This window comes from Giraffa tippelskirchi, chromosome 4 (assembly GCF_054371585.1).
Source record: "Giraffa tippelskirchi isolate mGirTip1 chromosome 4, T2T-mGirTip1v1.2.pri, whole genome shotgun sequence".
In the NCBI taxonomy this organism is placed as follows: Eukaryota; Metazoa; Chordata; class Mammalia; order Artiodactyla; family Giraffidae; genus Giraffa; species Giraffa tippelskirchi.
In genome coordinates, this window is record NC_137278.1 from 149114793 (window position 1) to 149129455 (window position 14663).

Here is a 14663-nt window from a genome sequence, read left to right on the forward strand (position 1 = left end):
CCAGTGTCACATATGACAACAAACAGTAATCTCAGTAACTTGCAAAAAATATCTCAGTCAAGAAAATAACACATAATCTCTAGAAACTTTGCTAAATGAGTCTGAAGCAATTAAGCAGATACCCTGAAATGAGTTGAGGAATCTAATTTCAATTAGCCAATATATATTTTTTCAAATGTGGTTTGTGCCTCATCAATGTTGTGAAAACAATTTTATCAGTCTTGATCAGCAATTTAAAAAATGAAACAGAATAGAAATATTAGAGTGCACTGCACCTACCAAGAATAACTATTATTTTGTATGACTTGTTTTACTTATGTGTGTACATGTCATATATTCATGTGTGTATATACATACATATACATACACATATACTGGGTCATGATATAAAACTATTTTTTCCTTTGCATTAGAGGTTAAAAAAAATAAGAAGTTAGAGTCCTTGAGCCACAATGAAAGATCTCACATGACTCAACAAAAGATTCTGCTTGCCACAACTTAGACCCGAGGCAGCCAAATAAATGAATAAATATTTTTATTTATTTTATAAATAAACATATATTTTTAAACCTGCAATAATAATGGAAAGCTACTGAAATGGCAACCCACTCCAGTATCCTTGCCTGGAAAACTCCATGAACCGTGGAGCCTGGCATGTTACAGTCCATAGGGCTGCAAAGAGTTGGACATGACTGAGTGAGTAACGCTCGTGTAGTTAGGTGATGGGTTTCCTGTGTTATGCAACTGTATGCATGAGGAAATGAATTTTTATATGTTGTCTCAATGGCTGTTCCCACTGAGAGGACCAGGTAAAAGAAGTGAGTAGATGAAGATCACTAAATACTATCTTAAGTGTAAATAATGGCTGTCTTTAGAATTAAGAATATAGGAGCTCAAGCAGCAGGAAAAAAATCTAGTTCAGGTGTCTAACAAAACCTATTCCATAAAGACTCGAGTTTCCTTTAGGAGTATCTCAGGGGCCAGGGTGGGGACAAGTTTGAAGTCAGTCTTGCAGACTGCATTACCATCTAATAGTTCACTTACCAAAACAGGTGGAGGAGGTGTTATTCAGCTGCTAGAATTGTCACTAAGTTTTAAGCCAAAGACAGATATTCTATTTTTTTTAAATGATAATAACTTGAAAATTTTCAGTTTTAACTGTTCTTTGCACTCTGAATCCATGTGATACTAGCATTTAAAAAAAAAACAAAAACAACACTGTAGTAATGAAAAACAAGTCAGCTTTCATCGCCTAGTTCTTCTATCTTACACCTTTCTAATGCTCTGTCTCTAAGCAGCAACAGAGTCAGTTCAGTTACTTAATGCTGAGGTAGAAAACAGAGAACTACAGACAGACAATTGGGAACCAGGGTTGGTAGTCATTTATCTTATTACAAAACTGAATTAAGTCCCTACTACTCCTCAATTGCAGCATCAGGACTATCAGAACTTACTTTTCCTTACAATTCCTTATTTTTCATTCTAATTATTACTCAGGTTGGCTTAATGGAGTATCAAATTAGGCCTGGATCAGGATGTCTAACATATGCCTATGACTGATAGAACCCATTTTTATTGCTGAAAAACCTAACTTCTATAATATTAAAACCACTGTCAATGTACTAGTTTTACTTTCTGAAAAAGAAAATCATGGCACATTAAAAAAAAAGTTCTGATGGTGGAATTTAATTATAAAACAAAGGATTTCAAAAAAGGAACATAAAAAATAAGAGAAGCTTATTTAATAACTAAACAAATAGTCACAAGCTATGTAACACCCAGCTAAACGAAAGGTACAGATTTATTATGCCTCAACTATATTCATGACTAAGGGTTTGAAGGTAGGTAGCTAAAGCTCCTATAAAAAGAAATATTTGTCCATATACACAAGACATAGACTTTTAATGACTTTTCATATCCTAACCGGTTTGATAGGTATCTTGCAATTAGCTATTTAAATCTCATTTCTTGTCATTTACCTCTATCTGGAAGGCTGGTTACTTCTTTTAACAGCAGAGACAAGTACACAGTACTATCCTGGAAATCCCTGCAGATTTTTTTTTACTATTTAAAAATTTTTCTGTAAAATTGTTGAGTTTTATATTTTGTATAATTTTTTATATTTTATATTTTGCAAATTGTTAACTTCATTTAGCTCATTTATAAAAGAAATATCCTTTGCTATGAGAGCAGAAAGAAAATGACTCTTCATCCATTTAAATTATACTTCAAACCACCCGCACATCTTTAAAAAATGTAATTACAGGCTTGTTCTTTAGATTCTTCTTTTATCATTCAGCCATGATTACAAGTGTATGCTACAATATGTTTAATTGTTTATACTTACCCAAATATCCCAGCACCTCATAATGGATTCTTTGTCATGTAATCATTTTATGTAACCTAAGACATGGTATATAATACCTGCTTATTTACATGTCTGCCTGATCAAAGTAACAAGAATGTTAACTATCACTAACATGAGGGTTAAACAACTTATTTAAACTAAACTAAATCAAGCAATGGAAAAACATAATATGTACACCTGCTACTATAGCAAGTTCCTTGAACAATACTTTGCATTACAACTTTCAAATAATTATAATGATGTGACATAAAGACTTGCCTTGAATTACATGAGATTTTAATACTGTTGTTAAGCCAACTACAGAGAAAATAAATCACAATCATCACTGTTTCTGTATTCAGAATATAGTGAAATACCTCAAATGTGTTTCTCTATTCATTTCCATCCAAAACCTTCATCAGATGTGTATTTTTGATTCAAGCCCTTAAATGAAAATGTTTATGTAACATGCTTTAAAAAATGATTAAGCCAATATGACTTACCCTTTGTCTGAAGTCTGAATCAGCATTTGGATTTAGCCCTAAGAGAGCCTGTTCATCCATTCCTGCTGCTATACTTGGAGTTTTCTTATTACAATAGGCGTGCCCTCTAATCCCACAGAAGAATCCACAAACATCTGTACACACACACAAAGTTGAAAGAAAAAAACACCTGATAAGCAAAATAGATGCTTATCCTGAATACCATTACAAGCAGATAACATTATACAAAGACGTTTACGAGTTCAAAGAACTTCCTTTGAAACAATCTAAATTACAAGTATAGGAGCCTGTCTCAGAAGAGTGGGTCTGCTAAGTAGTCCACTAATGTGAAATTTCTAAGGTATGCCATTAAGGTTCTCAAATTTCTTTTCTTCAAGATCGTCAATAAAATATAGAAAGTTATTCTTTTTACTTGAAATACAAGCATCTAACTTACGTTGTTACTATCTCCAATAAAGTGCAACTGTGCAACCACATTAAGTTCAAAAAGAAATACAAATTCAGATTATGTTCCTAACGATTTAACACTGACTGCTCTTATTTAAGAACTTTTTTTAGTCTCTGGAAAGCACTGCACTTTTTCACAAATTAAGAGTCTAACATTTTCAAGTAAGAACATGATCATCCCCAAAGGCAACTTGGTTTCTGATAAAATGTGTATTTATTTGCAGAAATAAAGAACAAGCTCTACCTGAGGTAAGGAGGCCTGGTCTTACTACTCTTAAAAGGCAAGAACCTGGGGGTGGGAAGGAGCAGGGGGTGATGACGAAGGGGCCACAGCCTTTCTTGGGAATGGTGAGGCCAGGATTGGATCCAGGTTAGAAGATTCTTATTACAACACGCTTTTCTGTCTCCCCCTGGTTCTGCCCAAATCAATGATAAATCAGATGTGTTGAAAGCCTTGGAGAAGAAAGCTCAGCCCCTTCTCTTATAGTTAAGGTCATACCTGCAGATTACAGCAAAGCAGTGTAACTCCCTACTGCCCTAAGGATGAAGATCCAAACACTTTCCAATGACTGTAACCATTCTGCACTCTAACCGTGCAAGACAAGTGGTAGTATACCTTTCATCTTCTTTGCACACATTGCTCTCGTTACTTGGTTAACCCCTGCTTGTCCTTCAGAACTCAGCTTAGAGGTCACCACTTTCAAGAACACTTCTTTGACTCCTACTGTTCAACTCTCCCAAACTGGAGATGCCCCTTCTAAGTGCTGATAGGTTATCACTGTCTGCTTTCTACTTTTCTCTCATTTAAAGGGAAGGAGTGACTGAATATTTGTCACTATGTTCCTAGGATATAATATAACAAAGATTTTGGATTTGCAAATATTTGGATTGGCACTCTAATCTTATTTTCAAACTGGGGCCACGTGGACAACTACAAAAACTGAGAGAGCTCTTTCTATGAAATAGGAAAAGAGTACCTGCCTCATGAAGCAGTAAAGACTTCAATGAGACAAGGTATGTAAAGCATGTCTGACACACAGTGGGCCTGCAATAGATTATTCATAATTCAGAGCTAGGCACATGGGAGAACAGGAACTACTTGGAGCATTCTCGATTTATCCTATCACACTAGAAAACTGTTATTTTGAACAGATGGAAAAACAAAGGCAATGTTAAAAATTTGATGACAATTTCCCTGAAAAATGCACACAGAGAAAGAAAAGACGATCTGAATTTCTATGAATCCCAGATCGAGAAATTCTGTAAAAGATTCCCTGAATATGGCATGGCTTTAGGGAAAACTGCATAAACTTGGTCACTTTGATTCTATCAAGGGAAACAGCAAGCGGTACTAAGAAAAAAAACACTGCAAATAAAATCTAAGGAAACGAACTTGTTACAGTTGCCAGTAGAGAAAGAATCTCCCACGGAGAAGGCACTTGGATAATAATATGCAATGGTAAATCACCTACATGTACGCAAAAAACCTGAAAAGTTGTAGCCTGTGCAAAAACGTGACAATTTTCCTAGCAAAAGGTTGTGCATGAACACATATCTAACATGGTATAGCGGTGCAGGCTTAAACATTTGTTAAAATATGACAAACCCTTCAATCACGCATCTAGCAAATGTTCTGGGGGAAGGCAAGTAAAATACTTAAAATATTAAGCCCTAACTTTACTATGGATATCCACTAAATCAAGAATCAAAACAATCTGGAAAAATTCCACTACACCTACTGAACACTGTTCTTCAGTTCCAAGGCTGAATCTTTCCAGCCTTTTACCACCACGCTGACAAGTCGCTTTAATCAAACGTAACTTCCCCCAGTCATAACTAATTAGCAATTTCAAAAAGTATTTTTTTTTCCTGGTTACAAGGAAACATCATGTTTCTCTACTCCTGCAGAATTGTGAGGAAGGGAAGAGCAAAAATGGCGTGTCCGTGCTGGCAAATTACTACACAGAAATAATACTTTTTTTCTTTTTTGTCCTGGGACGGGGTGGGGGTGGGGATTAAGTTTGAGGTCTCTGCAGTTGAAACTGCTGAGATACGCTACAACTATCACAAATGGGCTTAGCCACTTTTACTATGTGGGGACCACAGGCGATGGGGGCCCTCCTCCACCGGCCTTGCCCCCTTCCTTCCCCCGGATCCTTCCCCTAAAGGAAGCCTCGTGGCAACTGGAGTGATGAAACACCGGGCAACGAGCGGCCACGCACTGGGGACGCGCTCCGCCGCAGCTCATACTACCCCCACCCAGTCAGCCCAGCCTCGGGGCGCACCGCCATGGAGAGCCCCCGGCCCGCACCCCTCTCCAGCATGGGGGCTTCCTGGGCCAGTCCTCCCGGCCAACTTCCCCGCAGCCTCGCGTGGACCGAACTGGGTCCGAGTCCCGCCCCAAGCCCCGAGTCACCTTCCCTATCACTCCATCCCGCCTGCCCGCCTGCACTCCCGAGGGCCGGTCAGTGGAGCCGCGCCGCAAGCAGGGAGCGAGAAGAGCGGCCCTCGTCCTAGTCACCGTCGTCCTCCGCCACGGCCGCGGCGCTAACGCTGAAGACGGAGCTGGCCGGGGCCGCGCTCCTCTCGCCGCTCTGCGTCTCCTGGCGCCTTCTCTTGCGTGGCGCCGGGCAGACAAGCTAGCAAGCTGGCGGGCGGGCTTGGCGCCCCAGGAAGGATAAGAGCGTGAGGGCCGGCTAACGCCGCCACGGCCGTCGCCGCTGAGTCAGCGCGAAGCGCGCTCCCCGCGTCGGTGCCGCGCGGACCAAAGCCAGCAGCCGATGGAGAGGGCTGACGCCGGCCCGAGGGCCCGGACCGGGAGCCTACGACTCCCAGCATGCAATGTGCAGGCGACGCTTCCGGGCGACAGTATGCACACGCGCACCGGGCGCTCGCCGGGAGGAGTGGTCGCCAGGGCCTCTGGTGCATGCCGGGATGGGGGTCCGGCCGGAATCTTTCCCGGCCGTGAAGTCTGGTGCGGCTTCTGCGCCGGGGCGGAGATCCGTAACCACCTCCCCACCACGCCAAACCGGGCCGGGTTTGCTTAGCACGTTCCATAAAGACTTAGGGAGGTAGTTGGTAGGTTAGAGAACGGAGTCCCGGAGAGCCGCCTGTCGTGGTCCAAACCAGTGTGAATCAGTTGTTTAATTTCTCTTTTATGATCCCACACGTTCCCCCGCGTGAGCAGCCTCCGACGAGCCCTGAAAATTTTTTGTCAGTTTAAATGTACCAGTATTTTTGTCATTCGTGAAAAGATACTGCTTACTTCGTGTGATACTGTTACTTGGTTTATTCATTCACAGATTAGTTCAAATACTGAATAGAGATAGTACAGGCTCAAGCTGCATAGATTTGGATCCCAGCTCGCCCCACTCCCGTTACCCCGCTCACGGATTGTTAACCTCAGTTTCAGGCACGTTACATAATCTTATCTGTACTTCAGTACGATTTGATTTTTCTCGCTCAGTAGTGTCTGACTCTTTTCACCCGCATGGACTGTAGCCCGCCAGGCTTCTCTGTCCGTGGGATTTTCCAGGCAAGAATACTGGAGTGGGTTGCCATTCCATATACCAGGGGATCTTCCCCACCCAGGTATGGAATCCGCCTCTCCTGCATTGGCAGGCGGATTCTTTACCACTCAGCCACCTGGGATGCACCTGTTTACTTATCAGTAAAACCGTGTATGCGAATAGTACGAATCTCAAAGGCTTGTTGTGAGAATTGAGTTAATACTTATGTTTGACATACAGCAAGTGCTCTGAATTTAGGTTTCATTACTGAATGTTAAGTATGTACTGAATATAGACTAGGTTACCCTCAGTGGGACTACAGTGAAAAACAAAACTTGGGAGAAGGGAATGGACAGAAAAGTAGAATAAAATTAATGTAACCATATAACAGCTACATTTATTTCGTGACCTGCCCCGTGCAAAACACTGCACCAGGCATTTCACATATAAAGTATCTTGAGTCACTTTTGCATCACGTTTATAGTTTACTTGTTCAAAATGTCAGGCTAGGATTCCTGTTCTATTTCAGTGTATCCCAGGTGCCTAGTACCACCCTGTAGTTACAATTCAATAAGTGAATCATTGCATGGATTCTTGTCTTGCATTAGCTGTGTGGGTCAACTACTAACTATGAAAGCTCAATACTAATCCTGGTCCAAGTGGCTCCAAAGCCTATATTGTGTTCAGTATATTCCACTGTATCATCCTGCTACTGCTAACTGCTAAGTCACCTCAGTCGTGTCCGACTCTGTGCGACTCCACAGACGGCAGCCCACCAGGCTACGCCGTCCCTGGGATTCTCCAGGCAAGAACACTGGAGTGGGTTGCCATTTCCTTCTCCAATGCATGCAAGTGAAAAGTGAAAGTGAAGTCACTCAGTCGTGTCCGACTCTTAGCTACCCCATGGACTGCAGCCTACCAGGCTCCTCCATCCATGGGATTTTCCAGGCAAGAGTACTGGAGTGGGGTGCCATTGCCTTCTCCACTGTATCATCCTAAAGAACTTCAAAACACAGTCTATTATATTGCTACCATCTTTGCCTTTTTCATTTGTAAACTCATTTTGTGAATACTTCATAGTTTAATTTTTATCACATGAAGTTTATCTACAGCTTATCTAATATTGGTACCTTATCTACAGTTTATCTAGTAACACTGGCCCTTCACTGTAGTTCAAATACCTAGGACTGTAAAAGTCTTTCCATTTTATAGACACGTAATTTCATAACAAATAAGGAACTACTTGGAATGCACCAGAAGAGGATCTGAGAGTGATATTAAATTTGACCATTCCATATTCTGGTTCCCCCACCTATAATGGAATGGACAGTTTCTCATCTCAGACTTAATAAAATGCCAGTTATATAATGTTGACAAAGAACAGTCATTATTTTAAAGTATGTGTGCTTGCATATGGGCTTCCCTGGTGGCTCAGATGGTAAAGAATCTGCCTAGAATGTGGGAGACCCAGGTTTGATCCCTGGATTGGAAAGATCCCCTGGAGAAGAGAATGGCAACCCATGCCAGTAATCTTGCATGGAGAAGTCCATGAACAGAGGAGCCTGGCGGGCTATAGTCCATGGGGTCACAAAGAGTCGGACGTATGTGCTTGCATATGACAATGCTTTTACTAAATGCCAACGTTTTCAGCATTTCCAAGGCAAACCATTCAATATCACGGTAATGCAACTCTATGCCCTGACCAGTAATGCTGAAGAAGCTGAAGTTGAATGGTTCTATGAAGACCTACAAGACCTTCCAGAACTAACACACAAAAAAGATGTCCTTTTCAAGATAGGGGACTGGAATGCAAAAGTAGGAAGTCAAGAGATACCTGGAGCAACAGGCAAATTTGGCCTTGGAGTACAGAAAGAAGCAGGGCAAAGGCTAATAGAGTTTTGCCAAGAGAACACGCTGGTCATAGCAAATACCCTCTTCCAACAACACAAGAGAAGACTCTACACATGGACATCACCAACGGTCAACACCGAAATCAGATTGATTATATTCTTTGCAGCCAAAGATGGAGAAGCTCTATGCGGTCAACAAAAACAAGACCGGGAACTGACTGTGGCTCAGATCATGAACTCCTTATTGCCAAATACAGACTTAAATTGAAGAAACTAGGGAAAACCACTAGACCATTCAGGTATGACCTAAATCAAATCCTTAGAATTATGCAGTGGAAGTGAGAAATAGACTCAAGGGATTAGCTCTGATAGACAGAGTGCCTGATGAACTATGGACAGAGGTTCATGACATTGTACAGGAGACAGGGATCAAGACCATCCCCAAGAAAAAGAAATGCAAAAAAGCAAAATGGCTGTCTGAGGAGGCCTTACAAAAAACTGTGAAAAGAAGAGAAGCAAAAAGCAAAGGAGAAAAGGAAAGATTCTCCATTTGAATGCAGAGTTCCAAAGAATATCAAGGAGAGATAAGAAAGCCTTCCTCAGTGATCAGGCTGCAAAGAAATAGAGGAAAACAATAGAATGGGAAAGACTAGAGATCTCTTCAAGAAAATTAGAGATACCAAGGGAACATTTCATGCAAAGAGAGGCTCAACAAAGGACAGAAATGGTATGGACCTAACAGAAGCAGAAGATATTAAGAAGAGGTGGCAAGAATACACAGAAGAACTGTACAAAAAAGATCTCCACGACCCAGATAATCACGATGGTATGATCACTTGCCTAGAGCCAGACATCTTGGAATGCGAAGTCAAGTGGGACTTAGGAAGCATCACTACAAACAAAGCTAGTGGAGGTGATAGAATTCCAGTTGAGCTATTTCAAATCCTAAAAGATGATGCTGTGAAAGTGCTGCACTCAATGTGCCAGCAAATTTGGAAAACTGAGCAGTGGCCACAGGACTGGAAAAGGTCAGTTTTCATCCCAATCCCAAAGAAAGGCAATGCCAAAGAATGCTCAAACTACTGCACAATTGCACTCATCTCACATGCTAGTAAAGTAATGCTCAAAATTCTCCAAGCCAGGCTTCAACGGTACGTGAACCATGAAGTTCCAGATGTTCAAGCTAGATTTAGAAAAGGCAGAGGAACCAGAGATAAAATTGCCAACATTTGTTGGGTTACCAAAAAAGCAAAAGAGTTCCAGAAAAATATCTATTTCTGCTTTATTGACTATGCCAAAGCCTTTGACTGTGTGGATCACAACAAACTCTGGAAAATTCTTAAAGAGATGAGAATACCAGACCACCTGACCTGCCTCTTGAGAAATCTGTATGCAGATCAAGAAGCAACAGTTAGAACTGGACATGAAACAACAGGCTGTTTCCAAATAAGGAAAGGAGAACGTCAAGGCTGTATATTGTCACCTGCTTATTTAACTTATATGCAGAGTACATCATGAGAAATGGTGGGCTGGATGAAGCACAAGCTGGAATCAAGATTGCTGGGAGAAATATCAATATCCTCAGATATGCAGATGACACCACCCTTATGGCAGAAAGTGAAGAAGAACTAAAGAGCCTCTTGAGGAAAGTGAAAGAGGAGAGTGAAAAAGTTGACTTAAAGCTCAACATTCAGAAAACTATACCTCAACATGCAACATTTTATGGCAGAAAGTGAAGAAGAACTAAAGAGCCTCTTGAGGAAAGTGAAAGAAGAGAGTGAAAAAGTTGACTTAAAGCTCAACATTTATCTGGTCCCATCACTTCATGGCAAATAGATGGGGAAACAGTGGAAACAGTGATAGACTTTATTTTTGGGGGGTCCAAAATCACTGCAGATGGTCACTGCAGCCATGAAATCAAAAGACGCTTGCTCCTTGGAAAAAAAAGTTATGACCAACCTAGACAGCTTATTGAAAAAGCAGAGACATTACTTTGCCATCAAAGGTCCGTCTAGTCAAGGCTATGGTTTTTCCAGTAGGCACGTATGGATGTGAGAGTTAGACTATAAAGAAAGCTGAGCACGGAAGAATCGATGCTTTTGAACTGTAGTGTTGGAGAAGACTCTTGAGTCCCTTGGACTGCAAGGAGATCCAACCAGTCCATCCTAAAGGAAATCAGTCCTGAATGTTCATTGGAAGGACTGATATTGAAGCTGAAACTCCAATACTTTGGCTACCTGATGCAAAAACTGACTCATTGGAAAAGACCCTGATGCTGGGAAAGATTGAGGGCAGCAGGAGAAGGGGACGACAGAGGATGAGATGGTTGGATGGCATCACCGACTGAATGGACATGAGTTTGAGTAAACTCCGGGAGTTGGTGATGGACAGGGAGGCCTGGCGTGCTGCAGTCCATGGGGTCACAAAGAGTCAGACATGACTAAGCGACTGAACTGAACTTTTTTGAGCATTTATTATGTGCCAGAACCTGTTCTGAGTGTTTAGACATTAATCATTTTATAGATAAGGAAACAAATGAAAGTTAAGTAGCAGAGCTGGGATTCAAATGTACACAGTCTGACTCTAGAGCGTGTGCTATCAACCCCTGTCTCTCGAAGGTTCATTAAAGAATGATGACACTGTAGAACTATTGTCCTAGTTCTTCTTCCTATAAATATGCTGAGGCTCCTCTCTTATAACAATAAAATATTGTTCCTGTCCCATATCTCCCTTTTCTTACAATTGCCAGAGTACTTGAAAGAAGCATAATAGATAACATTTATATTTTGCATTATGGATTACAGTATGTCTCCATATAACTTTTCTAATTTGTTCCTCTTAGCTTGTCAGGATGGAGCATATATCATCATCATCATCATCATTTTTAATTTACAGTTAAGGAAACCAAGGCAGATCTATTTTAAGTAACTTACCCTAAGTCAAGCAACAGTTAGAACTGGACATGGAACAACAGACTGGTTCCAAATAGGAAAAGGAGTACGTCAAGGCTGTATATTGTTACCCTGCTTATTTAACTTATATGCAGAGTACACCATGAGAAACGCTGGGCTGGAAGAAACACAAGCTGGAATCAAGATTGCCGGGAGAAATATCAATAACCTCAGATATGCAGATGACACCACCCTTATGGCAGAAAGTGAAGAAGAACTAAAGAGCCTCTTGATGAAAGTGAAAGAGGAGAGTGAAAAAGTTGGCTTAAAGCTCAACGTTCAGAAAACTAAGATCATGGCATCTGGTCCCATCACTTCATGGGAAATAGATGGGGAAACAGTGGAAACAGTGTCAGAATTTATTTTTTTGGGCTCCAAAATCACTGCTGATGGTGATTGCAGTCATGACATAAAAAGACGCTTTCTCCTTAGAAGGAAGGTTATGGCCAACCTAGATAGCGTATTTAAAGGCAGAAACATTACTTTGCCAACAAAAGTCCATCTAGTCAAGGTGATGATTTTTCCAGTGATCATGTATGGATGTGAGAGTTGGACGGTGAAGAAAGCTGAGTGCTGCAGAATTGATGCTTTTGAACTGTGGTGTTGGAGAAGACTCTTGAGAATCCCTTGGACTGCAAGGAGATCCAATCAATCCATCCTAAAGGAGATCAATCCTGGGTGTTCATTGGAAGGACTGATGTTGAAGTTGAAACTCCAATACTTTGGCCACCTCATGCGAAGAGCTGACTTATTGGAAAAGACCCTAATGCTGGGTAGGACTGGGGGCAGGAGGAGAAGGGGACGACAGAGGATGAGATGGTTGGATGGCATCACTGACTCGATGGACATGGGTTTGGGTAGACTCCGGGAGTTGGTGATGGACAGGGAGGCCTGGCATGCTGCAATTCATGGGGTCACAAAGAGTCAGACACGACTAAGCGACTGAACTGAACTGAACTGAACTGAACCCTAAGTCACATGGGGCTTTCCTGATGGCTCAGCTGGTGAAGAATCCACCTGCAGTTCAGGAGACACAGCAGATTCAGGTTTGATCGCTGGGGCAGGAAGATCAGATCCCCTGGAGGAGGAAATGACAACCTACTCCAGTATTCTTGCCTGAAAAATCCCATGGACAGAGGAGCCTGGCAGGCTACAGTCCAAAGGGTCACAAAGAGTCAGACATGACTGAGCGACTAACCACATGCACACACCTAAGTCACATAGCTAGTAAATGGTGGATTGGAACCCTAAACTCTTGAATCTAGGCTTCCTGTCTTCAGTATACCATACATTTTTGCCTACACTTAATCCTCCAGTCTCTTACTTTTTGTAATCTATTTTCTTTTTTTTTTTTTTTTTCCGGTCACATCTGAGAAAAATATGGAACGCTTCACGAATTTGCGTGTCATCCTTGCGCAGGGGCCATGCTAATCTTCTCTGTATCATTCCAATTTTAGTATATGTGCTGCTGAAGCGAGCACTGTAATCTATTTTCTACCCTCAAATCATTCTACTAAAACTTAAAAATATCCAACCCTGTGACCATTTTTATTAATTTACTTCAACTTTTCCATTGACTATTTCCTTTCTCCTTGAAATTCTCTCCTCTCTTGATTTCTGACACTGTGTTATCCTCAAACTCCTTTTATTTTTCTGATGATGCCTCCTACTTTTATTTTCTTACCATGTCTTCTCCAAGGCTGTCTTCTTAGCTATGTGGCTTTCTGTTTTCTGCCTTTGCTCTCAGTAATTATTTCCACATCTTCAGCAGTCATTTCTACGAAGATCTCACCTTCTCTACATCTGGTTCTAAGATTTTGTACTCTCAACTTGTGTTACAAGACACCCACACATCTCAACCAGTACATGAAGTCAAATACATCCAGAAACCAAAGTTGTGATCTTCCCCACAAAATACATCTGACTCCTGATGTTGCCATTTCTGCCAATGCATCCAGCTCCTCAGCACAACTCAGCGCTCTTGGGATCATTTTTGTTGCTTTCATGTTCAATGACCCAGTTCAGTTTCAGCAAAGAGCTATCACATCTGTCTTTTCTGTTCCTTTCCTTATTTCCTCTCTCTTACATTAGGCTTTCAAAGCTTCTCTGCTGGATTTACTGAAGGAAACTTATCCATTACTTGAAAGTTATCTTTAGGTTATCTTAAGTTATCTTAAGACTGCAGGTGATTTGTTATCTTTCTTGTACCTTTTTGGATTAAAACAATTTTTCTCCCACAGTGAATATGTAGTACATTCTTAAAAAAACTGACTGTAATAAAAGGGAAAAAAGGAATAGTTTCATTGACTTTGAGAATTTATTGAATGCTATCGCTCTCATGAAGTGACTCTACATTTCCACAACCAGACTTGTTCCATCATTTCTTTGGTGTGCTTTTTTTTTCATACCTTTCATGTCATTGATATATTTTTGTTCTGTATTAAATTTGTATGGTTGTCTTACTCACCTAGTAGTCAATTCTTGAAGACTGAAAATAAGTTCTTTCTGGTTCTGTTTATGGATAACAACTTTTCAGTAAATATTTGTGACATGTATTGAATTGAACCTGAAATAATATAATGTGAGCTGATAAACACTGAGTTCTGTGTCAAATTTTCTTCATTTCAGTGCTTATTAAGCCTAGCACCATTGTTCCCAAAGCTCATTCATAATGGGCTTCCTGGCAGAGAAAGAAGTTGGAAAATAGGTCAGGTGAGCTGTCTTTATTGGGTTCTAGTTCAATCACTGGTTTCTTTTATAGGAAGTGGGTGTGAAGCAGGAAGACTGAGGCAGAATGGAGCACTGGGGCATTATTTAGTAAAAGAAATGTTTGTTTTAATCCAACACTTTGGATAGTTCCTTGGACTTCATTATAATGACATGTCTCCTCCATATTTCAGTTGATTGCTAAATGTTGTAGATAATTTAAATGGTTAGTATCTGTTAATACTAAGTAGAAATACCAAGGGATTCCTAATTCAGACATTTTAAAAATTCAGCTTCTATTTACCTATTGCAGACTTGAAGTATCTCTCTTTACATACTGTCTGTCCTTA

At 40.8% G+C, this 14663-nt stretch overlaps 1 protein-coding gene and 1 non-coding gene across 23 annotated transcripts in view; both read right to left on the reverse strand.

The window, feature by feature from the left end:
* The window catches only part of XPOT (exportin for tRNA), a 155327-nt gene that overhangs the window by 31348 nt on the left and 109316 nt on the right, over window positions 1-14663 (reverse strand). For 9 of the 22 annotated variants that reach the window (XM_081588897.1, XM_081588912.1, XM_081588898.1 and 6 more), the window contains one exon: window positions 2851-2984. In XM_081588897.1, the coding sequence (XP_081445023.1) occupies window positions 2851-2910 (60 nt within the window). In that variant the 5' untranslated portion in view covers window positions 2911-2984. Of the gene's footprint in view, window positions 1-1044; window positions 1189-2850; window positions 2985-5713; window positions 6035-14663 lie in introns of those variants that run through there. The other 13 variants (XM_081588904.1, XM_081588910.1, XM_081588908.1 and 10 more) reach the window with 5 other exon arrangements.
* Window positions 12982-13088, reverse strand: LOC145503997 (U6 spliceosomal RNA). The gene has a single exon (XR_014051990.1). It is a non-coding gene; the product is annotated as a U6 spliceosomal RNA (small nuclear RNA).